Below are 26,693 nucleotides of genomic sequence, written 5' to 3' on the forward strand. Positions count from 1 at the left end.
GGAACGCTAAGCTAAAGCTTCGTGTGTCTGTATGGTTCACTAAGTTAGTTTCTGCAGTGCTGTTTTGCATATATTCCCATCTCCTTGCCCTAACTCCCAATGGATTCCTACTCTAAATATGAGCCAAAACTCAAGAGAAACTCATCACAAGTGTCTTACACAAAATTCATGCACAGATAGCTTTTATATCTATGCTCACTGATAACTAGAAATACAATTGGAAATAATGCTAAACTTTTAAATAACTTGTTTTCCTCAAATGCCCAAAGCCACAGCAAAGTTATTATCAAATGCAACTATTCCAAAACAAAAAGCAAAACAAACAACAAAAAACCCTTCCAACTTTAGTGAAGTGCCATTTCACAAGTGGCCATCCTGAGGCACAGACAGGTCAAGGGCTTTAGCCAGGATCAAAGTCATGATCAATAAAGTAACACTTGGATATTTAAACTTTAGCTTAACTCAAAACCTGGAGCTCCACACCCCACTTGATGTTACCTCTTAATATAGCTATTGAGTCCAGCCCACATTTAAACACCTACTCACAGACGTTACACCAGATAACACTCTTCAACGAAGCCGTGTTCCCAGACCCACATCTCTGTACCCACACAGAGAATCCAAGGATTTCAGACTACAGGGGATCTTGATCTAGCCCTGCCTTCTCATTTAGTAAGTTATCTCAGTTCTCTGCAACCCACCACAGTGCCCTATCACCAATAAGGTGAGGTCCAAACTCCTTTAGCGAGCAGCACCCTCCATAATCTGACCCTATCTATTTCCAGACCCACCGTCTGCCAGGCACTTTGTACCCGCACTCCAGAATCAACAAATAACCTGAATTTCCTAGAAAATACCATGCTTTTTCAAACCACCATGACTATGCTCTGACTTCTCTAGAGCACACTTTCATTCCTTGTCCCTGTACAGAATGGAGCTTTAACAATCTGTTTGAGCATCCCCACTGCTCTAGAGCATTCTCAGACCCTTTCAGAAAGCATTATCGCCCCTTCCTCCATCATTCGTGACACTTTTTACATGCCTCTAACATAGTGCATCTCTCATCATGCGTAAATCTATGTTATTTGCATATCTGTCTTCTGCCACTAGAAGGTGAGTTCCTTGAAGATAGGGCCTTATTTCATTCATTTCTGTCATTTGTGTGTGTAGACTGACACCCAGTGAGTTCTTTATAAAGTCAGAAGAAATGAGATAAAGAGAAATAGAAGAAAAGGCAGTGGACGCTAAAATCAGAGAAGTTAAGAGATTTGCTCAAGATCATCCAAACAGACACACGGATTGCACATCCAGGGACTCTAATCAGTCACACTCTGTCATATAGCCCAGGAGGCACAAAGTCACTTTGCCATCTATACAACATCCCACATCCCACATCCACCCATCTCCCTCCATTTCCGCTCTACCAGGACACCGTTTCTGGTGCTGAGCATAGTTTCTACCCACAGCTCTGCCATAGCTCTGGTGGGAACACTTGCACGTGAAAATGGCTGTCAGAAGGCTGAACCCTCTAGGGCCTTAGAAGAGCAGCTGAAGAGGTCACTCAGGTGAGCAGTTTAGTGAATAAGAGTCTTCCATGCAAGATTGGTGGGCAAAAGCTCAAGAACAACAGATACACTCCCTTCTCCCATCAGTTGCTCCCGGAACCGCTATTCCACTACCAAACCCCAACCTCCTAACCTTTCAGCATACCAGCCCCAAGGACAGTCTCTGGGACTGTGGGTCTTGCTGGCTGTCTCTCCATTGTCTGGGAAAGCCCCATGACTGAGCACGGCCTCTCCTACTTGCAAGAAAAGCCGGCCAAGAAAACCAGCCAAGAGATTAGCCAGCTGGCAGCCGCTCCAGGGGTGTGGCTGTGTGAGCCCAGACCAATCTCCCAGCACTGTGTAAGGGCTTCCCGTTGCCAGGAATCAGTCTTTCCAGCCCACAGCCAGCCTCCTCTGCAAGTGTCATAGCAATCCACCCCTCCCATGGGGCCTAGCCCAGAGAGAGCAGCCCCTCCCCAGCTACTGCCAATTTGCACCTCATTAGTAACAGCCTCTCCCCAGTGACAGTCCCTCAGAAATTCCAGACTGAGCACCTCCTTGGTGCTAAATGAAAGCTGGGTGCTTGGGGAGAATGGCATCTGAGCTGCTAGAATGACAAGTCTGAGGGCTTCCTAGAAAACTAGGAGAGCACAGGCTACCAACAGGAGACAGAGAACGTTGTGTCTGGCAGTGACCAATGGTTGGAGGTTAGGAGGTTCTAGAAATCAAAGGGATATTATGAAACTCAAGTCGATGGCTCAAGGTGAATGGTGAGCTGAATGAATGCAGGTGGGCTGTGGCAAAATGCCTGAGGAATGTGACAGGAGGTGTCTCCTTTACTTGGATGCTTGAAAAATGACGTAAAATGACCCATCCCTTCCCCCATCACAGAGAGGTAGCATGAAATACCTACTGAAACTTTTAGACGAACCAAAAACATTACTGTCTGTTCAAAAATTCTAAAGGAACGTACTGATTTGTCAAATTTCCTATCGTCCTTATTGAGGAAGAACGGAGTGAACAACTTCCAGTTAGCCATGGTGAGGTGGACACATACCTCTATCCCAACTCCCTCTGGAAACTCCTGCTAAAATGAAAGTAAAGGAAATAAGAGACATAATTTCACAAGAACAGAAAAGGGATGACAACAAGATTTTTGGAAGATGGACAGGGAACTGAGTAGAGGTGACTGAGTGCAGGCAGGGCAGAGGCAAGAGAAGCAAATGGGAGGTGGGTTCCCCTGCAGGGCTCCAGGAAAGTTCTGGATGGGAGGTGCCAGGTATACCTGAACATGAGGGTGGGAGAAGGCCTGAAGTAGGCTTTACAGAGACCATTCAGATCCCCACCCTGAGAGGCCTGGTGGCTACTCCTGCAGCACAAGGCCAGGAAGCTGGAGATTTAGTTCCTAAAGAGACTAAACCGGAGAGAACCAGGAACACCAGTCATAACTGGGTTTGAGTCTGAGCCCTTCCACCTAGGGCAGAAAGATCAACCAAAAATCTACGCGCCAAATAGTGAAAGTTCCGGTCACAGAGAAACCATGGGTATCAACCTCTTAAAACAAAAGTAGACCATTCTCCTCAGAGAACTGTACAGAAAATATTAATGTTTAGGGTTTTCCTAATAAAACCAACCATGTCCCTCATCAATCACTCCGTAATGAAGATTAGTGGCCTCACAAGTCACATACATGTACACATGGAGCTTCCATTCAGCCTTTTGGAGCCTCTCTCTTAAATATGAATGGATCATCAGATACTTGAATAGAAACTCCAACATGAAAAGAAGGTACTGACAAAAAAACAAAACAAAAAAACATTTTTTTTTAAAAAAAAAAGAGTTTATATTAGGCCAAACAAAACATCCAAAAATTATCATTAATATCCTTAGAGAAATAAAAGAAGATATTAAGGCCATAGAAAAAAATGGAGTACTATAAAAAAAAGAACTCTAGAAATTAAGAAAGAACTCTTAGAAATTAAAAGTAGGATCACAAAAAATTAAAAAATCAATAAAAGGATTGAAAATAAATGAGGAAATTCCCCAGAGGGCAGATAAAAGGAAAAGAGAACTTTTAATAGGAAAGAAAATTAGAAGAATATTCCACTAGATACAAGTAACTATATAATATAAATTCCAGAGAAAACCAACAGATAAAATGGAGGATCCCTAGACAATAAAACCAGAAAATTGCCTAGAACTAAAAGTTTTCAGATTGAAGAGATCTAAAAAGTTCCCACACCATGAATATATGCAGCCATGCTAAGGCACATATTCTCTTTAACCAGAAGGAGAAAAAAAATTAAATCCACAGAGAATGAGAAAATAAAAGTTATTGAGAACCAAATGGATTTGGACTTCTCGACTGCAACTTTTGGAAGCAGAGCAGCAACCCAGAAACACCCTCGTCACTCTGAGGTAAAAGTATTTCCGGTCTAGAACTCCATACCCTGAAAAACTCTTGATCAAGAGTGAGGTCAGGAAAAAAAAAAAAGATATTCTGGGACATGAAAGGACTCAAAATATCTACCTCCTATGCACCCAGTCCAAGGAAGCCACCTCTTGGGAAACTTTTTCCACTTGGTCATCTAAAAATATGATGGGGAAAAAAATAAATAAAAGATAAAAAAAATAAAGAAAAATATGATGGGAAAAAAAAAACCCAACCAAGAATGTGGTGGGTACTGTTGCTCTTGAAATTCTCGTATATTCCACCAAATGAGGCATAAATCAAAGACGAAATCTAGGAAAACTAGAAAATGAGGAAGAAAGAGAGCTGTGGTCCCGACCAGCCCAGAAAGGGGGAGATGTGAGGGACCTGGGAGGGTCATCTACTCAAAAACAAGGAAAATGATACATTTCTGGATATGTTTAAAAGCCATAGAAGTTGTATGGTTCTTTTAAGAAGTTTGTGGAAGGGGTGCCTGAGTGGCTGAGTCCATTAAGCATTTGACTCTTCATTTGGGCTCAGGTCATGATCTAACAATTTGTGGCATCGAGCCCCGTGTCTACCACTGTGCTGGCAGTGCAGAGCCTGCTTGGGATTGTCTCTCTCCCCTTCTCTCAGCCCTTCCTCCACTCATGCTCTCTCTCAAAATAAATAAACTTTAAAAACCAAAAACCAAAACCAAAACAAATTATAAAAAAATAGATGTTTGTGGAAGAATTAGGAACAAGTCCACATAATTTTTTTTTTTTTAATGTGACCAATAATAGAAGGAAGGAAATGTCTTCAGTAGCCCACTGGGTGGCCCAGACATACATAAGATTTACAAAGTCGGTAACAGAAGCATATATGAACGATTCAAATAAAATTGTGATCTGAGCATACTGGAGAGATGAAAGAAGGGATACATGCAGGTGGGACAAAAAAGAATGATATCCTCACCTTCTCAGAGGAAACAGTTGAGAGAGTTTACAAAACATGTTATTTATAAATAGAAATGTCGAATCTAGAAGAAACAGCTAACAAGTCATACCAGCTGTGGGGAAATGGGAATATGGGAGAAACACAGAGAAGAGGATCATGGTTTTGCTCTAAGCCTGTGCTAGCTATGAACTGTGCATTAAGCTGTACTTATGTACCACTCGATTTAAATAAATATTATGTTCAAAAACTAAAGCAGAAAGTTGGCTAATCCTCACTACCTGCGTTAGCACCTCTCCAAAATGATGTGCAAACCTATGCTCCGGAGCTGCCGTGAAGAAACGTAATTACCCTGGGAAGTTCACAAGGTCTTCCCATGTGTCCACGGCAGATGGCACACACATGATTTACATGGTGGTAGGGCAGCAGTGTCTTGCATCTCAATAGGGTTTATAATTTACCAAGTGCCTACATCGTTCAATGCGGCCTCGACAACCGTGCTGTGCAGCAAGTATCACCAGCCTCATTTTTCAAATGAGGACACTGGACTTCAGAGAGAGTGAGACCTCTCCGAGGGTTAACAAGTGACACGCAAACAATCCAACTCCATTTGTGAGCGTGCGCACGTGTGCGTGCGCGCACACACGCGGTAACAGGGGTAAACAAGGTCACGTTAGCAGACTTATTTTCTAATTTTATTTATGCCTCTGTTGATCTAAGAGAGTGAGGAATAAACATTTTTGAAAGAAGGCTATCAGGAAAAAAATCGAGGGTCATCTATATTTTTTTCATTTAAAACAAAAGTGGCTTCATTGAGTAACGTGGAAAGGAATACGAAGTTTTGCGTCTTGGAGTTCACTGTTATCAGACTGAATTACCACACTGCTTGGTAGTGGTGGTCTCCACATCATTAATAACTGGGTCTGTTGAAAGGTGGACAAAGAGAGTTTTCTAATCTTAATTCTGAAATTCGTTTGCAGGTTGCATCCTCACGTCACACAGGTCATGTGTGCCTGTGGGCCCAAGACTACTCACCACTCCCGGGGGGTCCTCAACGGAGCCCCTATTCCTTCTTGCCTATTAAAGAAGTTGCTCAAAGTTGATCTCAAAGGTGCTCTCTCTTCTACCCAATTTTCTCTATTTTCCATTTATATGGGAAAAATGGTTTTCCAAAATGTAGAGTGTGGGCCAGCTCTCAAGCCTTGCAATGCAACGTACATAATGCACAGAATAAGCTGGGCATTGTCCTGATCCTTCAGGAGCAGGCGTGAAAGCCAGGGGACAGAATTGGTCACACTGACTTTCCACCACATTGCTGCACTCCATTTACTGAAGATTAGGTCTGAAAAGAGTGTGCAGTTCGCAGCTGAAAGCAAATCTTTCCGAGCTGCAAAATTATCTGTATTTCTATTAACTGGTCCAGCCAATCCCTATTCATGTAATAGCGTTAGACAGTAACACAGCCCTCTGACAGTGAACAACGTTTAAGCTGCTCGACTACTATTTTCTAATACATTCAGAACACACATTTCTCTATTAATTTGTTCAGTGACTTCTAGGTATTGGGATCTGGAAAAAAACTTTCCACTTCATTAACAAAAGTTCAATGATGTGATTTGGGGAGTTTCTCTAAACAGATTAGAAAAAGTTCCCAGCTCTAAGACAATCTAAATTCCCCAGTTTTCTCTATAGTTACCAGGTTAGAACTTAGGATAAGGTTGTCTAGCTACAGTATTAATTAATGACATCAAATCTAACCATTTGTTACACTATTTTATGTAAAAATTAGTTTCATGTTTAGGTTCTGAGGCTACCCCACATTCTCCTTACTCAACCTTTCCCAGATTCTTATGGATTTGAGATTCACCCTCCTTCCTCGTGTCCTCCTTCCTCCTTCCTATTGTCCCAGACGCATGAGAGGAACACGGCTCTCAGCCACCATGGCCACTGCAGAGAGAACAGGGATCTCCCTTCCCTCTTCATGTCCTGAGGGAGGGAGGAAGGGAGGGAAGCTCTTGTCCACTCTGGAATGTTTCATGGCAGGGCAGGGTAGAGGTGTCACTTTTGCAGCAATGGCTTCTGTAGTAATAACAGTGTCTCCAGAAAGACGAATTAGCAATGGATCCAGCAAGAACAAAGACTTTCTCACATTTGGGTACAGACCACCACCTCTCTTCTCCCAAAATCTCCCATGGCTCTCTGTTAACTACAAAATTAAAATTCCTCCAATGGCATTCAAGGCTTTCTATAAAGAGTATTAAGTTACCTCTCTTGCCTGACTTTTCACTACATATCTCCATGCTCAAAGCAAAATTATCCCACAATTCACATGGCTGCCCCAGTACATTATTCATTTCCATCCACCAAGTCCTTTCTCAGACAATCCCTCTGCCTGGATTGTCCATACCTGCTCTCCTTGTGTCCTGTTTCCTCTTGCTGGAATATTACCAAACCATCAAAGCCAACATCTCAAGAAAACCTCCAAGCAGAACTAACTTCTCTCCCCCACTTTGGTTTTTCTACAACTCAGAAATAGTCATGTGCATTACTTTATGCCTGTTGTTTACCTTTGTTCAAGCTCTGACGTCTAAGAGGTATAGAGAAGATATATAACTCCTAGTAAAGACCCTTCATATGTGAATTTCTAGGTAGTTTAAAGCTAGAAACCTGTTTAAAGCTTCCACTCCAAAAAACTCAAATGTTTGATTTCAGGGGCTGTTGAAAAAAGAGAAGAAGCAAATGTACTGTGTTCCAAAATTGTTTCTAGTTTGCCATTTGGAACTTAGGGTATGTTTCCTCCACTGTATCAGTGATATGAATAAATACACTTATCTGCACCTGGCCATCCCCTCTTCTTTCTTGAAAGCACATTTAACCATTATCTGCTCTTAAAGGTCTTTTTCCACTCTTCCATTTGATGTAGGGACCCTTCCTCTGGGGCCCCCAACCATCCCTCCACCTTTGAACTTATCACTCTGTACTGTTACGGGTCAACTCCGTCCCTCTCCCTCCCTAGACCATACATTCTTCATAGCAGAACTTCTTACTTCTCTTATTTGTAGCACTTAGCATAGCATTTGGCACACAGTAAGCACTCAACACGTGTTGTTATTGCTGTTGTTGTTTCTCCAATAAGCTATAATCAATCTGAAATGATTTTAAGGTAGAAACCATGTTATTCAACTTTGGATTCCTCAACAAGGGCTTGAAATAGTGATTTGCACATACGGCGCGTGAGTATTCCACAACTATTCCTATGAAACTGGTAAGTTTTTATCCAGGGAACTGCTCATGTTATAAAACATAGGTGAGAAAAACCCAATGATTCTCCCCTTGATGCTTTTTTTTTTAGTACTTTTTTCTTGATTTTCAATATCAAGACTTCAAAGAAAGCACTTGATGCGTGGGAGAGCCTCAGAGACCAGGGAGATTCATGTATTTCATTTCTCATGTTCTAAAGCTTCTCTCCTTTTCAATTTCTCATCATCCTCACAAATTATCTCACTCCCTTCAGCTGAGGAGGCACATTACTCAGGTTATTTTTAGAACACCCTTGTGTGCAATATTGGCAGTTCAAAGCACCAGAGAATCCACACAAACACAAGGATTCTCCTGGGGCTTTTGCTTTGTCCTTGAAGCCCTTTTCATAGACTCCTATGGTCTTTCCTATAAGAACCAGGTGAGCCACATTAAAGGTTCAAGTCCATGCATTTTTACTTCCATGCCTCCCTGGTGAATTTACACTAAATATTTATTGAACATGATGGGAACTAATATAAGAATAAAACAGGGAGTACAATAAGCAATTTCTGCCACATAGAACCTAAAGCTGCACATCCGTATTCCAAGTTCATACCCTGCATCCTGGACCATGCCTTTGCCAAATTTCAGGAACCTCCTGATGGAGAAGCAGTGATGCTCTTCCCCCACCCTTCACTCTACTTCCAAATAACAACTACTACAAACTAAGTATTGTTGAAGGCAAAACAGCCAGTCTACACCAAAGCTATAGAACTTGTTCCTTCCTACACAGAGCCCCATACATCTGGCAATTTAGAGGAAGATGAAGATTACAAAGAAGACAAATTTCCTGTCCTTACCCTTATGGAAATCAGTCACCACTGTAGTGAGGAGGAACACACGACAAGCAAAATGAAGGAGAACACCAACAATGATTTGCCCCTGTCTTCAATGCTCTCTTCTTCCTACTTATACCTCTAAGGGGTAACTTTTTAATCAGAGAACTAGACTTCTTAATTCAAGAACTATATCTTTCAAGGTTGTCATTTAAGGATGGCTAGTTAGAGGTTTCTAGAGGTTTGATAATGACTCGACACTAATCTCTCAAAGAAGCACTGTTCAACAGAGCTGTCTTCAGTGATACAAATGGTTTGTATCTGTGCTGCTCAATATGGTGGCTACCAGTCACCGTGGCTATGAAGCACTTAACGTGTGGCTAGTGTGACTAAGGAACTGATTTGAATTTAATGTATTTAATTACTTTTGATAGGCACATGTGGCTCCCATCTACTGTACTGGGCAGCCCTCGTATCTGAAACAGTAGAACGCTATCCTCTGGACAAAATAAGTAATCTTCCTGGCCACCAAATATAGGTTTAGCCAAAGTACAGATGGATTTCTTTATAAGCTCTGTGTCAACTCACTAAAAGAAAGTTCACCAAAACCTCTCAAACAGCTTAAGCCAGTTTTAGAAGGGTTGACCACAGGCATTTCTCCACCAGCAGCAGGGTCAAGGGGAGGGCAATGAAGGCATAAGTCTGAAAAATAGAGATAACAGTAAATAGTTCTTAAGAGAGAGCTTGACATTTCTTATTTAGGAAAGAACAGAGAAAGGGAGGGAGAAAAGGAGGGAGAGAGAAAAGGAAAAGGAATCTTGAATATTCTAGAGGTGCTTGGTGTCTGAAATAAATACGAAACGTGACAAATAAACATGTAGCCAAACTGAAATCACAAACCTTAAGTGAAATGGCTGCAATCTAAGTAAGACACTGGAAATGTCATCAGTAACTTGTCGAATCGCCAATCTAGAAATCTGGCTCTTGGAATGAGTTTTACAGCAATTGGCCTGAACCCTTGCTAATCCATATACTCATGGCAGCCGATGACCACAGCAAAGGAACTAAGTCCTGAGAGCCATACATACATATATATATATATATATATATATATATATATATATATATATACACACACACACACACACACACACACACACACACGTATATACGTATATATGTACGTATATATACACACACACATATATACATATATATGTACACATGTACATATATACATATGTACATATATACATATATACATACATATGTACATATATACGTATATATGTGTGTGTGTGTATATATATGTATGTATATGTATATATACACACACACATACACGCAGGTTGTGCCCTGCACTAGGACACCCAGAGGGGGTGGGAGAATGAACCCTATCCTAAGTGCCACCCACCACATGCTAGATCCTGGCTCCGGGGCTGACAGAGCTCAGGAGTAAGGGAAGATTTTTGTTAACCTGTCCACCTAGACTTAGAACCTGTTTCTAATTCAAACAAAGACTCCACATGTGCTAATGGTAGACCAGGGCCATGTTTTTAGTTTACTGCTGAACTCTTACGAAGAAAGCCACGTATAAACCAGTACACTGTCAAATTAGGGACAGACAGAACAATGGCGTTGCAATCATCTTTAGATAAGGGATAACTGAAGAATAAAAGTGGAAAAGGTTTAGTTCAAGGAAAAGAGACCCAAAGAGAAATGTGATACCTGACTTCAAATATTTGAAGACTATCATATGGAAACAAAGGGGAGGGTTAATCTGAATATCCCCCAGAAGTGCAAATGTAAATGCCAGTAGGTAAAAAATAAAGGAGTTGGGTTAAGCCTCAACATGGAGGCAGCACAGGATCATGAGGAAAATGTAAGCCTTGGGCAACTTAGAACTGAGTCTGAATTCTGACTCAACTAATACCTCTTTGAGTTTAAGCAAATTGTTTCCCTCTGGAAGATTTAGTGTCCTCGTTTGTAAAATAGAAATAACTAATTTAGACAGTTGTATAATTAAATAGGAGAACAACAAAACAGGAAGCACAAAGTACCTAAGTCATGCTAGATATTCATTAAATGGTAATACCTAATTTTCTCTATAACAAAAACTTTCCAACAATCAGACCTAACCAATGGTATAACACTCTCCCTAATGCAGCCAAGAACTCCTAACATGGAAGACCTTCACCAGCCTCTGCTGGTGGACCATTTGGCAATGATATTTATCAATTAGGTTGGAGTTTTTTTGTTTTGTTTCGTTTCATTGTTTTTCTGTGTTTGGTACTGGGGTTTTTTTGGTGGGGTTTTTGTGTGTTTGGGGGTTTTTTCTGTTTGTTTTATATTGTTTTTTCATTTTTGGTGTTTTTTTTGTTTTACTTAAACAACAAGGAAGTTCACTGGGAAGATGTTGGATAGTTCACAATTTAGTGGAAAAGCTGGGATGGGGCACCTGGGTGGCTCAGTCGGTTAAGCGTCCGACTTCAGCTCAGGTCACGATCTCACGGTCCACGAGTTCGAGCCCCGCGTTGGGCTCTGGGCTGATAGCTCAGAGCCTGGAGCCTGCTTCCGATTCTGTGTCTCCCTCTCTCTCTGCCCCTCCCCCGTTCATGCTGTGTCTCTCTCTGTCTCAAAAAATAAATAAACGTTAAAAAAAAAATTAAAAAAAAAAACAAAGAAAAGCTGGGGATCCATGTTGGGAATAGACAGCAGTGAGGGCAGGAGGAACTGTCCTACGAGGGCACTGCTAATGGATACGAACAAACTGGCACACCCTGTGATAGCCTTGAAGAGGTCAGACCCAAAAGAGTCTGAATGTACCGGCTCAGGTCATATGCCCTACAGTAGTCTCAGTGCAGTAAGAGGAAGCCACCTGTGACACCTTCCAAAGAACTCATTGGCCTCCATGGCACAGAGCCAGGTATCTGGATGTACAGTCTCACAAGATTGCACACAACAGGGGAGAAGTGATTTCCAATACGGAAACAGGGTGTATCTACAGATTTATACTGGGATATAGCACACAGCAATGTTTAAGTGCACTGGCCAAGGAGTTCTGACATTCAAATCCTGGCTCCACTGCTTGCTAGCTGTGACGTACTGAGACGGCACTTCATTACCCTGTGCCTTGGTTTCCTCTTCTATAAAACTGTAAATAGTAAGAGTACCTACCTCATAAAGTTGTTGTAAAAATTAACTGGAATAAAGTATGCTAATCGCTAAGCACAGTTCCTGGCACATATAATAAGACCTCAATAAATGTTATTGCTGCTATTAGTAATATTACTATTACTAACGCTGAAGGTACACCATTGAGCACCTCTCAGAAGTGCTTTTCCTGAAAGACACTTAGGCTCTTATTCCTCTGTGGTTTCATGCCAGGAGGGAAGTCAGCGGCTCCAGACCTCTCCTTCCCAGGTCTCTTGACTTGATTTCCCCATGTAGATAATGGTTTCCTAGAACACCACAACTGCTCCACCAAAGCCGTTTTGAGTAATTGTAAAAAGTGCACAATGAAATAGATGAGAAGCACTAATTGCTGGAGAGATGCTAAGAACAACTATACTAATGAACCCATGCCACAGTGGGAATAACTGTTCGCCATTTGTGGATTCGTCCATGTATTATTTCTTCTCAACATTACTTTTAGTTCCTGGAAGAAGTACTTTGCCATAAATGGGAGGTCAATTTACTGGAAGTTAAAGACCAGCTTCCAAGCATCCCATCTGCTCCCGGAAAGAGGTATTTTCTCTCAAATGGCTTGGGGAGGGGCAGGGGAGGGGGGTTGGTGGTGGTGCAGCACACTCCTAGAAAACAACAAAGTTTGCTCCTGTAACAATTCCCACGAAGCAGTTCGCTAAAGAAAATCTATTTGTCTACATACCCCTAAGTTTCACAATAGCCAGTACCAGCTAGAACAGAGATGACAGAAATGCCTTGAGAAGCAGGGCCATGGACTTCCACAAACAGATCATGCACCCTCCAAAATTCATGATAGTGCAATCAGAAAAATGTCACCTGGCAGCTCTGTAATCTGACAATCTCCTCTTTTACACACACACCTACAGAAGAATTATACACACACGCGTCCTACACACGTCTTCCTCCATGCTCACCCCCTTTTTGCTGATCAAACTGAACTCCTAGACTTCTGCCAGGTTTGCATAGGATTTGCTTTTATCTTCATTTTTAAGAGCCTTCAGTTGCCAGCCATATCTCAATACAATTAAATTTTGCCCACAATCCAGTTCCTTGCTGCAACCAAATTATATTCTATGTCATATTACTTCAAAATCTTAGAATTCTAGGGGCACCTGGGTGTCTCAGTCAGTTAAGTGTGCCACCCTTGATTTCGGCTCAGGTCATGAGCTCAGGGGAAACTGAGCCCTGCGTCGGGCTCACTGCCTGCTTGGGATGCTCTGTCTCAACCTCCCTCCATGCACCTTCCCTGCTCGTGCTCGCTCTCACTCTCTAAATAAATAAATAAATAAATAAATATCTTAAAATTTTTAATAAGAAAAAAACCTTTAGAATTCTAAATTATCCAGAGTATTCCATCGAGATGTTCTCAGTAATGTCAAATGTGGCCTCAAAAACATACCTGTTTGGCAGTCGTATTTTCTGGAGACGCTTCCAAATCCTTAAAACTGCAGGCAGCCCATGCTTGCTGCACAATCTTAGTCACAGACCATGGGAGTTTGGTTATTAGATGATCAGCTATATTGAATTTTCTCCACATATTCAACAAATGTGTTGAGGTGCCCACTGCTCCCCCTAAAATCGCTGAGCCACAGGAGCATATGCTATATGGAGACGTGAAATGCAGTTGCTGTAAAAATGAAATGCTATTCTTGGAATACCTATGTCATTACTTGAACTGAATCTCCTTTACAATGAAATGGCTGCTGCTTAGCAACTAATGCAAAGGAAGAGCCTGAATGTTTTTCTTTTTTCTCTCCCCAACAGAAGGTGTATTAAACATATACCATGCTGCTGGGGGTTCCATGTTTTTTAATATACAGAAAGAGTCATGAGGATGACAATGAGGTCATCCTCCAAATCAATGCCATATGGGTTTGGTAGGCCAGCCAGTGACTGATTCCAACTCTGTCCATTGTGATTAACAACTGAGATAAAGTCAAGTAAATAAAATTAACGAAAGGGAAACGCTGCTATCTACCTTTCCATATGGCGGTGCATGAAAGCAGTGTAATGAAGTGAAAAGAACATGGGACTTCAAATCCAAACACTAGCCTAAGCCTGGCAGCGCCCCTTACCGGCTTGTGGCTTTGGGAAAGTCACCTAGTGGTCACGCCTGTTTCCGGAAATGTACAATGGCTCTAAAAAACAATACCCGCTCTACCTGTTGCCTAAGACTGTTTTGAGAGTAAAATTCGATCAAGCAGGTGAAAGCAGTTTATAAATGGCAAAGCCCTAAAAGCACCACACACGTTTTTATTAGAAGTACTTAAATTTAGTTGGTATTAACAGTGTAAGAAATCTCCAGAAATCTGTCTTTTAAAAAAAAAAATCCCTTAGATTTTGTTATAATTCCACACTGGCTCATAGAAAGCTTCTGTTTTAATCTTTAAATAGCTTTGTCGTTTATTTTTGAACTAGAGATTTATTTTGCTAAGAAATTCTGAAGGTTTTCTTCAAATAGGAAAAAATGACTCAGGTTTTTTAAATCATCCTTTGGAACTTTCTAGGTGACTATAACAGCACACATGCATATACTTATGAATTCTGAAGGGTGTTGCTATGAAAAAACTTACACTGAAAGTACTTACAGCCTGAATAGGCCCTCCAGTTAAAGGTGAAGACTCCACTCTAAGGATACTCAAAAAAAAAAAAAAAAAAATCAGATGATGCTTTTACTGTGTCACTTCAACCACACAAAATACACATAAATCGGTGCGAACTTCTTCACCGGACCCCACGCCATTGTACCATTAACCACCAGCCCCTCAAGTTCCACTCTGCTTACAAGATATGACAAGGTCTTGTACTGGAGATAGATATTGAAGGAAGGGACATGTATTGAGCTATAATCCCTGCAGAGCATTCCCTGGCCCCAGGAAACTGGATTTTTTCCTCCACCCCATGCCATGGAGAAAAATCATATAGTTTCAGAAAGGAGAGCTCGGTCTTCGCCTGCCTACAACGGCCAGCTATTCACAGAGCCGAGTCCATGCTTGGACAGGGAAGGAATTCTTGGTCTCTCGGCCAATCAACCTCTATCTATGTCCTGTGTTAGGACTGGCTGGGCCCCCCAAAACGATGGGCCCACGGGTCTCTCCTCTCAGAGGATGTTGGTCTAATAAACCACTAGATAGTGCAAATATGGCTATTTGTACATAGGAAGTGGGAATGGGTGAAAGAACCAGAGTAAAAAGCTGCACTGGGGAAGCAGTTGGCAAATATGGAACTGGATCTGAACTCTGCCATAAGCCTTATGACCTCACACAAGTTGCTTAAACTCTAAGCCTCAATATCCTTATCTGTAAAATGGAAATAATAATAGCCCCTACTTAATTGAGGGTTAAGTGAAAATGCTATAAATAAAATGTTTCACGGCTCAGAGGAAATGTTTACTAAAATCAGTACCTCACACTGATTAATATTCACAAGTAGAGAGTTAAGTAAATTAACACTTGCAGCCCAGATCTGAACCAAGGAGAACATTTTTCTTCTCTTAGCTGCACTGCACGAAAACTTGGGAAGTACATGGGCTGTCTTTGCTGCCTCAGGGAATGGTATGTCAGAGGCCACTGGGAAGGACAAGAACAGCGGTGGCTGCTGTTTTTTGGCCACTGTGAGAAAAGGCAGGGTAGGCCGGGAAGGCTTAGCAGCCCCATGGGTGTTCACTCTGCCAGAGAAGATCATGCTCGGAGGCTTCTGGAGTTCAAGGTTTCTCTACTTCCTGTCTCACTTTAGATGCTGAGGACAGTGCTTCAATGGGAGAGAGACAAAAATATGCCATGGCTTAGTCTTTGCATGGAGAGGAGGCCAATTTAAAAGGAAGAAACCGTTTTAAATCAGGCTCTTTTCTCAAAAAACCCCTACAGGGAATGCTCTCTGTCTCAGAGAGAGATTGCCTCAAACCCAGTTACAGACATAAGGACAGTGATGAGAACACAATCCTTTCGGTTTGAAGAATGCTCCAGAAGTTTGTCTCAAAGTGATACATGGAACCCTTTCCAACTGCATCCACATACGCTTATATAAAACCCCTTTCACCTTTAAACAAACTGCTTTCAAGTGTTTTTAAAACAAAAATGTATTCTTCCAAAGGATTTTTTACATCTTTCTGATACACAAAGGCAAGACACATTTTAAAAATGTATTCTGGAGTGTTCAAGAAGTCTATTTTCTGGCTATTTCCTGAAAATCTACATGATACACAAAAGTGACCAAACTGCCTTTCCTTTATCTTTTATAGGAAAAAAAAAAAAAGAATTTACTTCCTCAGTACTTATTTCACAGTCCTGAGCCAGTTTTATTTGTTCAACAAATATTTAATAATAATCACCTACAATTTTAAAAAGTAAATTCTGTTGTTTGGCCTGGTTGAGAAAACTGACATAACATCCCAGAAGGCTGAGCCTTCAATTTCTGAAATAATCCAGGACAGGTAGCATCTGGGAAGCTTTTTCTCTGATTGCCAGGACGCGGCAGCTGGCCATTGTCTGGACACACAAAGCAGACGGCATCGAGCCGGGCCAGAGGAGAAATAACCTCTGTCCTGGAGTCCCTGGTGGCAACTCTATTTCTAGTACCTCTGTCTTTATCTACTTATCTATTCCCGACACTCGAAGCTCTGAGACCCTGTTACCCAATCCTCCGCGTCTGGCTTCCTGCTCCCGGATGACCAGTTTGGGGGTGTGGGCCGCTGCACGCTGATTCCTCTGCACGCTGGCCATGCCCATCTTCTCCGACCTTGGCTTCCTGCCTCCTCCGATTTCCAGAGCACTCAGAGGCAGCTCGATCCTCTCCATACCCTCTAGCGAGAGTCAACTGATTTTTAACAAGTTGTGAAAGGAGAAGTACAGATCCCATACCTCAGTGAATGCCAAAACCTGTACCTTTATTTTCCCAAGTATACAGCTATCTGATTTTCCTATTATCTGAATAATTTTATCACTGGCCACGGATGTCTGACTAATGTTCAACACATTGAAGATTAATAAACAGATCTCCCTAACTGGACTTAAGGATGGGTGATACCACCGGAATAAACACGGGGTGTTTATTTTAACTTAACTTTGTGACAGGGAGCATGATGCGTGTCAGCCTTCAAACCGTCCTACAAGGAGGGTCCCACTGTCACTACCATTTTATACAAGGGGAAATTAAGGCACAGAGCGATGAAGCAACGTGCCCAAGGTCACACAGCAGGCAGAGATAGAGGGAGAACTGAAGCCAGTGGCAGGGCTCTAGAGTCAGGGCTCTTAACCATCATTCCACCTGTCTCTCACGACATTGAAGAGTAAGAATAATGAGATTTGGTTGCAGTTTCTTTCTTACTGTTTTAAGTTTTGGTTGTTTCCCACCCCTCCCACCCCCCGCCCCAACCGCAATCCAGCAAGTCAGACCATCATGTTATAGCTTAAATCAGAATTGGCTCTTATCAGAGCATCATTTATGAATCTGAAAATCTAACGGCAAATCTCCACTTAAGCAAAATGGCTAGAGGTTAAGGACCACACAAGTCCCTGTCAGAAAGCTGTTGCCTTTAAAAAACAGTATCAGCTCCATTTCAGAGACTCACAAAACCTCAGGGCTGCAAGGAAAGAACATTAAAATTCATCTGCGAAGACCCTTCTTCCCACCTCTACCCAACCACAGCCCCCTCCGTCAGCCAGCCAGCGCACACACACCTGATGATCTGATTTTCTCTAAAAGAACACCGCAGCGTTCCCGCCACCTCTCTTTGAACACTACACTCACCGGCCACCCTTCAAGTGTGCTATAAATATAGGTGCATAAAAAGTAGCTGGCCCTTTTTTGCAGAATTTGTCATTAAGCGAGTTGAAAACAAAGCAAAAGCTTAGAGTTACAAAGAGACAAAGGAATTCTTCCTATAATAACTTTTCCGCCAAAGTCAGTCGGGTGAACTGGAAGGAGAGAGCGAAGGACTGCAGAGCAGAGGCCGCCAAGGGAGTAAAAACCTCCGGCTGGCTGGACAGCGGTCAGGCCAGATTCCAGGACGGCGGGGCAGCCATCTTTGTGCCTTTCTAAGTTCTAATCACAGGGAAAAAAGTCAACAGAAAATTCCCCGAGGAGGAAATCAATGATGCCCCCTTGGAAAGGGATGAGACAGACAGAAAGAGAGCCAGAGAGCTAATTAGTGCTACTCAGAAGGCAAATTAAGGCTTTTTCTTTGACAAGCTGCAAATAGCTGGTTAAGTAAGAGCTCTGCCACCCCTCTCCAGCCCCGAACAGCTGGCCGAACGGCTGGTGCAGGTAGTCATACAGGAAGCTGTAAACGGAAACACAGTTCTGGGCTGTTGGACAAAGTGTAAATGAGAAAAAAGGCAAAGCTTTCTTTCAGGAGAAACGAAATCACAACCCGAGATGGACAGGGAATGGTAAAAGCAGTAGTTTATTTAAAGAAGGCAGTTAGATTCGTTCATCCATAAATATTTATGCAACACCTACTGAGTAATGAGAACAGGATTCAGGGATTCAAATGGTAAGGTGCAATCTCTGGCTTCTAAGGGGCTAACAACTTAGCAGGAAATAATAATAATTAGAAAAGTTAACTCGCTGCAAGGCGCTGTGCTGCACCCTGGGCATAAGGTAACTCACTCAAATCTCATGACAAGCTTCTAAGGTACGTGTTATGATTCCCCCCATTTCAGAGAGGAGTATGCTGAGCCTGCAAGGGATTACACAACACGCCCAAGATCAGCCGGAAGGTGCCAGGTTTAAATCCCGGTCAAGCTCCCACACCAGAAAATTACAACTGAGTCCTACTAACATGGCTTTTTGCAAGTGCCGTGTGAGGACATGGGAAGACTGACCACCTACCACAGAAAGTGGACACCTCTGAGCAATCCTAAGAGGAGTCTGCCTGGTGAACAGGCCAGAGAGGAATTATGGGAGCAGCATGTTCAAGCAGACCTAACTTGCCATTTTAATTTCTTTTTTTTTTTTTTTTAAATGTTTTATTTATTTTTGAGACAGAGAGAGACAGGGCATGTGCAAGGGACGGGCAGAGAGAAAGGGTGACACAGAATCCGAAGCAGGCTCCGGGCTCTGAGCTGTCAGCACAGAACCTGACGCGGGGCTCGAACTCACGAACCGCGAGATCATTACCTGAGCCAAGTCGAATGCGTAACCCACTGAGCCACCCAGGTACCCCGCCATTTTAATTTCTTTCATCTTTTCCTGCACTGCATTGGTTTGTTAGGCCTTGCAGCAGGCATAACATTCCTACCAGTTCAAACAATTCCAACAGTGCAAATGGTTCCAGCCAGTTCAAACAATTTGAAATTAGTCCACATTTATAGTTATGTCATGCAAATTAAATTTCAAAGAAAAAAGAAAGAAACCTTTCAGCTTAGACTTTGTTTCGCTCCTTACCTTCTTCCCTCAGTTACCCACCATTAATTTGGAGGAACTGCTGTCCTAAAGCAAAAATTACAAGGTCTCAGAAAAAATAATTTGGACAGGTGTTAACCCACATAAACCCAAGTAAGAAAACAAACATCACAACAATATCTAGGCAGTGGTCCTTCTAGATGCTTCCAGTTTCACAGAGTGAGTGCCTCTCAGCCCACTTTAAGAACAATTCGGGGTTGCCTAAAGGGTGTGCGTATCCCAGAGCCCAGCCCAGAAGGACGTGGAAGGTGCAATAAGCCCGGGCCCTCACTAAGAGTCCTCATTTTCTCTTATTAGACAGTAAAATGTTTCAAAGAGCTAACTCTACTCTAATTTGATTTGACCCCATGAGGCAATGCTGTGGTTGTCGCGGCAAAAATGAACACCAGCAAAACTCCTTTCAACTTCTCCACCCCCTGATGCCACAGGGTCCGATGCCATCACGCTCCCAGGTAAAAACCAAGGCTCTCAAAGGTCAACTCGAACAGGTGAAGTACTATGGACAATAGTTCAAGTGCAATCTTGCCCAGTTTGTGTCTGGATTGAGGAAGTCTACCTTTAGCTAAGTCCGAAGTGATTACTGAGGAAGGAAACATTAAATCAGAACGAAAGTTTTCCTCTGACCCTAAAGGCTCGAAATAGTGAACAAATGTATAAAGCACAGACAAAAACATAAAATAACTAAAACTGATTTACAAAGGAGGATATTGGCACACTGGTTTTCGGAAGAAGAAAACTCCCCGCTCCCAGGATTGATTCTCACGCAAGGAGAAAAAATGCCCATGCTGTCCTGTCTGGCTTTCTTACACTCCACTTGTCTTTCTTAGAATCACATAATCTTGCTTTGCAGGACAAAACACAAAGGGAAATACTACCACGTTCTAATCACCAACGTGTAAATAAGAAAAGATTTTTTACCTGGCTGTCTAACCTAAGTATTTTAATACTCCCTGCTGCTATGCCTGTCTCGTACCAAAATCTCCCTTTGAGGGTCTGGTACTACTATTCTGGTGTATAAGTAGAGAAGCTGAACCACGTCATCAACATTTTATAAGTACCATTAATCGCCCAGGCCTTCTTATAAGTGAAATCACACCTCATCGTTTTTTCGGGGGTGCTCAAAGAGGTACACGGGCCAGTTTCGGGGGTGCTCAAAGAGGTACACGGGCCAGATCTAGGTTCACCTACACAACATCTGTGTCATTTTATCCAAAAGCATCTAAAACTCTAACATGGGTATCCACAATGATGGCAGGTGTCATGTAGGTGGTTTTGTTCTATGAAGCGAAACCAATATTAGCTTTGGTGATCATGGATTTATACTCATTTTTCTTTCTGAAATAGTAGAGAAAATCCTTAAAATCACACAAAGGAATATGGTCCAAAGTGTACAAGAGATAATATATAATGACCTGTATTACATATTACAGAGGAGGCGAAAGAACAGCTCACACTGCACACGCACGGACACACACACTTACATACACGCGGAGAGACTTCCAACCTGAAATGAATATTTAGAGAAGCAGAATGTGGTCTAAGGAGAGAGTCCTTTAGAGTTGGATCTGGGTTTCAATTCTGCCTCCTACCCAAGCTCTATACCTCACGTTCATTTTCTATAAAATAGACATAACCATAATCATACCATAGGACGGTCACGAAGAGTAAATAGGATGGAATATACAACAATACTTACTGCAGTGCCTGGTACATAGAAGGCAATAAACATCAGCTACTTTCTCCTTCCCCTCCACTGTGCATTTCTGAAAGACTTTTTTTTTTTTTTTTTTTACTAACTTAAAAGGGAATTCTTACAGCGGAAAAAAAAAAAAAAAAACAGTTCCTACACATTATATAGTCATTGGCACATATGTATCTGTTGCAGCACCATAATTTGCAAAGAAAAAGGAAGTAGTAATTTGAAGAGAAAAGTACCAGCTCACTTGCATTGCCTTGTAAAACCTTCAGCTTTACAGTCTACAGAGACTATTTGCTCTAGGGGAGCAGAATCTGAAATAAAGGAAAAATTCTCATGGGAAAAATGGTTCCCAAAAACAGCCAAGAAAGAAAAGATAATGAGGGGAAATCTAGGGGTATATAAAGGAGTTTATTTTACTTAACAAAGTAAAAGTCAAGCAAAATGAATAATCTGCCTCCAGAAATGGTTATTTAAAGGCTTTTTGTAAAGGGCTCCAGTTCCTAAAAAGACAGGAGTCACTGCATATGCCCACCCACTCCTCATTTATTTTTAAAATCTAGCTTATATGTTCCTTAGCAACAGAAGGAGCAGATGAGACCCCCCTACACACACGCACACGCACACCCTCTCCCAAAGCCCCCTTCTTCTTTCCTGTCAAGTGTCATTCTGCAAATACCCATGTTCTTCAAAAGATATTTTTTACCTACCTGCAAATCTCCTCTTTCCCACCTCAAATGACTCCCCCCACCCTTACACAAGCAGCCACATTTCATTCACCAACCGAATTCTTTCACTCAGACTCCATCCTGTGAGGTATTCCCAACCTCTCTCCATGAACTCCAACCAGTCACTGTCCTTGAGTGCCCCCAGAAGTGAGGTGGGGTGGTCGCCACTGAAGGGCCAATGCCCAACTCCAGCCAGAGGTGTACTTCCTTACAGACCATTTATTGACCCACCGGCAAAAGGTGAGGCCCAGCTATGTCTGAATCTGGCAGGAATGGCTCCCACGGTGAATGGTCCACCATTCACCATGACTCTAAAAAACTAATAATGGGAATCAAAATGGAGACACTCTCCAGGTTATCCAAGACAAACATGTGCCAGATGAAATCAACTATCTTTTCACTGTCTTTCCTCTGACTTTGGGACTGCCTGGTCTTGTTTGGCCAGGCACCGTTTATGAGCTCAAAGATCAATTGTTCAGCCTTTGGGAAAAAATAGGTCCTCAGATATTAGTGTGCTTAAGCACTGCCCGGGGAGCCTGTTAAAAATCCCCACCCAGGGGCGCCTGGGTGGCGCAGTCGGTTAAGCGTCCGACTTCAGCCAGGTCACGATCTTGCGGTCCGTGAGTCCGTGAGTTCGAGCCCCGCGTCAGGCTCTGGGCTGATGGCTCGGAGCCTGGAGCCTGTTTCCGATTCTGTGTCTCCCTCTCTCTCTGCCCCTCCCCCGCTCATGCTGTGTCTCTCTCTGTCCCAAAAATAAATAAAAAACGTTGAAAAAAAAATATTATAAAAAAAAAAAAATCCCCACCCACAGACTGTTTGATTTTCTAAGGCTGGGGTGGCAGGCATTTTGAACCAGCCACCTGAGGTGATGCTGATGGAGGTGATTCCCTGAATTGGAGATTATACAGCTTTACTGAAAAGGGAATGTTCACAAAGTAGGACCCACCTCTATGGTTCGTAAGGCAAACGCAGGATTATTATTCCTTTATGGAGAAATGTTGTGTTCGTGTCTCTGTTTGTGTGTGCACACACTTACACATGCATGTGTGAGCTTGCAACCGGGAAAGCCATGGCCCACACAGCACCCGTGGCCAGGAGAGAAGCTCAGAGAATGACCCCTGCCAAGAGGCAAGCTGAAATGATTTCCCTTGCAAACTCTGCCTCTGGAGCCCTACCTAGTGAGGAGTCTGATGAATACCAGTAACACAGGCCAGTTTCTCAGCTCAGGAGCCCAGACCCACAATGTGCCGAATGTAATGAGCCCCCTCCAACTCACAGTTCCTAAATTAGGCTGAATGTAGTCCCTGTTCCCCTAAGGGCCAGGCAGGCCATCATTACGAGGAAGTGGAGCTGCCTGTGTCCCAGCATACCTCCCTAGAGCTACCCCACTCTCCACCACTTGCCTATTTTTGGAAACCAAAAAATATAAAGAGAAAGATTCATTTGATCCTCATCTATGCGAGTAACTAAAAGAGCAAGTCAACTGGGAAACTCCCTCGACGCACAGAGAACAAAATGCACGCAAGGAATGCGGGAACCACAACCTGACCAGGAAGACCGTCTCAGAGTCATCAGAAGCCAACGCTTAGACACACAGCACATGCCCTAGTGACTGGGGCCTCCGGTCCAGGCAATGCCTATGGGGATCCCAATGATTCACACACATGCCCCCATAAATACAACACACACCCTCACAAACCCACACACCTCTGTCATCTGCCTTTGCTTACATAACAGCACATGGTGTGACAGGCTTAATACTTTATAGGGGTTTCTGGAAAGGACCGCTAGTTCAAAGGACAGGGTCACACTACTGTTATTACTGACCCCTTTTCGAGAAATACTCCAACCCCTAGCAAGTGCAAATTGTCGTCATTCTGTGCTGCGTTTATCACCTGAACTTTCAAACTAACAAAGCAGTAAGGGTAGTCTCTGAAACTCTCTGAATCTCTCGACATTTTTATTCTTGCCCCGGGGGTGGGGGGCTGGGGGTGGAGCAGAGAACCTAATGGATCCTCAGTTCTCGTTTTTTGGATCCTGAGACAATTGGGGCTAATCTTTTATTATAATTTGGCGGCCATTTAGCCTACACCGTCCTTGTCTCACAAATGCATCCACCCTCAGGGGCAAGCATGGTGCCATTCTCTCACTCTTCCATGGCTGGCCAGCGGGCTGCCCACCTCCTCCTGCTGGGCACACCCAGGAGAGAGGGAGAGAGCACAGGTACGGGTAACCCCTAACCAGCTGAGTAGCTACAGACTTCGATCCACACCGTCCCTTCCTTCACGGGAGGTCTCCCTGCAGGTCCGACTTCCACAAGGATCTCCCCTCAGGACAGCGCTGTTCTTTCCTGCCTGGACGGTGATCTCAACTACCAAGTTAGTGCCAAAGGTTCATCCAAGGAAATCTGGAAGGTAGGGGGGAGTGGTTACAGATGACACCGCCTTAGGGACAACTTCGAGGACTTCTCTTAAGAAAACTAGGCATCTCTTGTCTGTGTCTGCACACCCCCCCCTCCCGCGCACACACGCATTTTTGTTGTTTTCTGATCTCAGAGACCCAGTCTTCGGTCCTGTTCCAGAGGGAAACCGGGCGCACCCAGCTTCCCTCCAGCCCAGAATGATGGGATGAGAAGAGAATACGTCTCCCCACAAGGGGGAGAGAGAAAGAGAAACAGAGAGAGAGAGAGAGAGAGAGAGAGAGAGAGAGAGAAGAGAGAGAAACAGAGAGCGAGCCAGCGAGCCAGGTGCCCCCAACTCCGCGGAAGCGCCCGTGTGACGGACGAGAGCGGGTCTCAGCCCCGCGGCGGCACCTGTCTCCCGGTCGCCCGGGCGCCCGCGCCTACCTGTAAGAGACCTGCTTCCGGAAAGTTAAGTTCCTGAGCTTCTCCTCCAGCGCCTCGTCCTTCTCCTTCGCGCCGGCGGCCGCGGGCTCCTCCAGGGCAGCGGCCCCCGCCGCCGCCGCCGCCGCTGCCCCCGCGCCCCGCGGGTCCGCGCCGCCCTCCGCGCCCAGGCAGCAACTCCCGGCGCCGCTTCCGCCGCCGCCGCTGCCGCCCGTCGCCCCCTTCTCCTCTCCCGCCGAGGAGCTGGGGTTCATGGCGACCGCTCCGGCGGCCGCGGAGGGAGCCGAGGCGGCGGCGCTGCAGAGGCCGGGCCGGCTGACGGCGCGGGCGGCGGCCGCCACCGCAGGAGAGCGAGCAGGTCCGCGCGCCGCTGGCAGGGGCAGCAAATGGCAGCCCCTTCCCGCAGCATCCATCCGCCGCTGCACCGCACCGGGGCATTGTGGGAAACTCCGTGCCTCCACTCCCCCTCCCCGACCAATCAGAGGCCACCTCCCTCCGCCCCCCTCTGCCTCCCCGCCGCCAACCCGCGCCCTCCGTCCTCCGCCCCCCCCCCCCCCCCGCCCCCAACCCTGGCCTTTTCCTAAATCGGGGGCACCGGCCAGAGCTGAACCTGAACTCTGCCCTGAGGCGTCGGGGGCTGCCGGAGAGGAGCACGGAGGGAGGGGGCCAGGAGGGCGCCGGGCGCGAACCCCGGCGTCGGGAGAGGAGAGCCCCGGAGGGAAACTCGGAGGAGAGCGTGCCGCGCCCCGGTGAATACACGAGAAGGCGGGGACCCGGACGCGCGAGGTGCCCTGCCCGGGCGGGCGGCCCTGGAGCGGTAGCGCCCACCTGGGTCCCCGGGAGTGCCCTGATGCCCGGTGCCTGGGGCGGCGTTCTCTCCGTCCCCGCTCCCCGCTTGGGCTGAGCTCGAGCCAGGCAGACGGCGCCCCACGCTGGAAACCTAAGGGGGGTGTAGGAGCGAGTTCAGGGCGAACCGGGGGAGCAGTCGTGCGCGGTGTAAAGTAAGCGGTGAGGGGGGAGGCCAAGTTGAAGCTACGGGCGAAGCGCCTCCCTCCCTTCCCCGGATAAGGGCTGGGACCCCTTCATCCCTGAGTCGCCCAGACAGGCCATCGTCTCCTTTACACGCAGCCGTCTTCCTAAACGGCTGTGAATTCGATTGACTGGGATCGGAGGGCCGCCAGGGAAACGAACGGCAAGACTGAGAGAACCCAGGAGGCAAGTGAGGATGGGCGCAAAGGGTGCTTGCGCCGGGTCGAGCCGGGAGAGGAGGAGCTCGCCCAAGGAGGGGTTTCGAGCCACGTCAGACCCCACTGCTAAAAAACACGCCAAGCTTGCAGTCTCTATAGATTTAGTCATCCACCTCGCCCCGAATTTTTGCTTCTAAGCCTACTACCCAAAACTCTATGGGATTTGAATGATGCGCTACAAAGTGTCTAAGACAGGTTGTTTTCCAAATTAAGGGTTTCCACCCCGGAAGTCGCGGCTGTTAACAAATAGGAAAAAGATCCATACTTAAGGCTAAGTGTAGTCGCCAAAATACACACCTACACGTACCTGTGGTAAAAGAATTGCAGGTGGGTGCTGGGGGACCCCAGATTGCTTGATTTCTTTCCCTTCGTTTTCTCATAACTACAATTAAGAGATGGAACAACAGACCTCAAGTCTCTCCGAAACTACACATTGTGTAATTCTCTCTATATGCACATTATAGTAAGCCAAAGTCAGGACATTTCCGGAGTGGAATGAGGAAAGGTAATGATAAAAATGATAAAAACAGCTGGTGGTTATTAAGCCTTCATTTTTATATGACAAGTGTGGTGCTAAGCACT

The 26,693-nt window shown here is 44.5% G+C and overlaps 1 protein-coding gene across 12 annotated transcripts in view; it reads right to left on the minus strand.

The window, feature by feature from the left end:
* The window catches only part of DGKI (diacylglycerol kinase iota), a 449,436-nt gene extending 424,126 nt beyond the window's left edge, over window positions 1–25,310 (minus strand). For 8 of the 12 annotated variants that reach the window (XM_019452870.2, XM_019452874.2, XM_019452872.2 and 5 more), the window contains exon 1: window positions 24,868–25,309. In XM_019452870.2, the coding sequence (XP_019308415.2) occupies window positions 24,868–25,302 (435 nt within the window). In that variant the 5' untranslated portion in view covers window positions 25,303–25,309. Of the gene's footprint in view, window positions 1–24,867 lie in introns of all 12 variants that reach the window. The other 4 variants (XM_019452877.2, XM_019452875.2, XM_019452876.2 and 1 more) reach the window with 2 other exon arrangements.
* Between the last annotated feature and the right edge of the window lie 1,383 nt (window positions 25,311–26,693).

The sequence above is a fragment of the Panthera pardus genome, unplaced genomic scaffold (genome assembly GCF_024362965.1).
Source record: "Panthera pardus isolate Hobbes unplaced genomic scaffold, ASM2436296v1 HiC_scaffold_8, whole genome shotgun sequence".
NCBI lineage: Eukaryota > Metazoa > Chordata > Mammalia > Carnivora > Felidae > Panthera > Panthera pardus.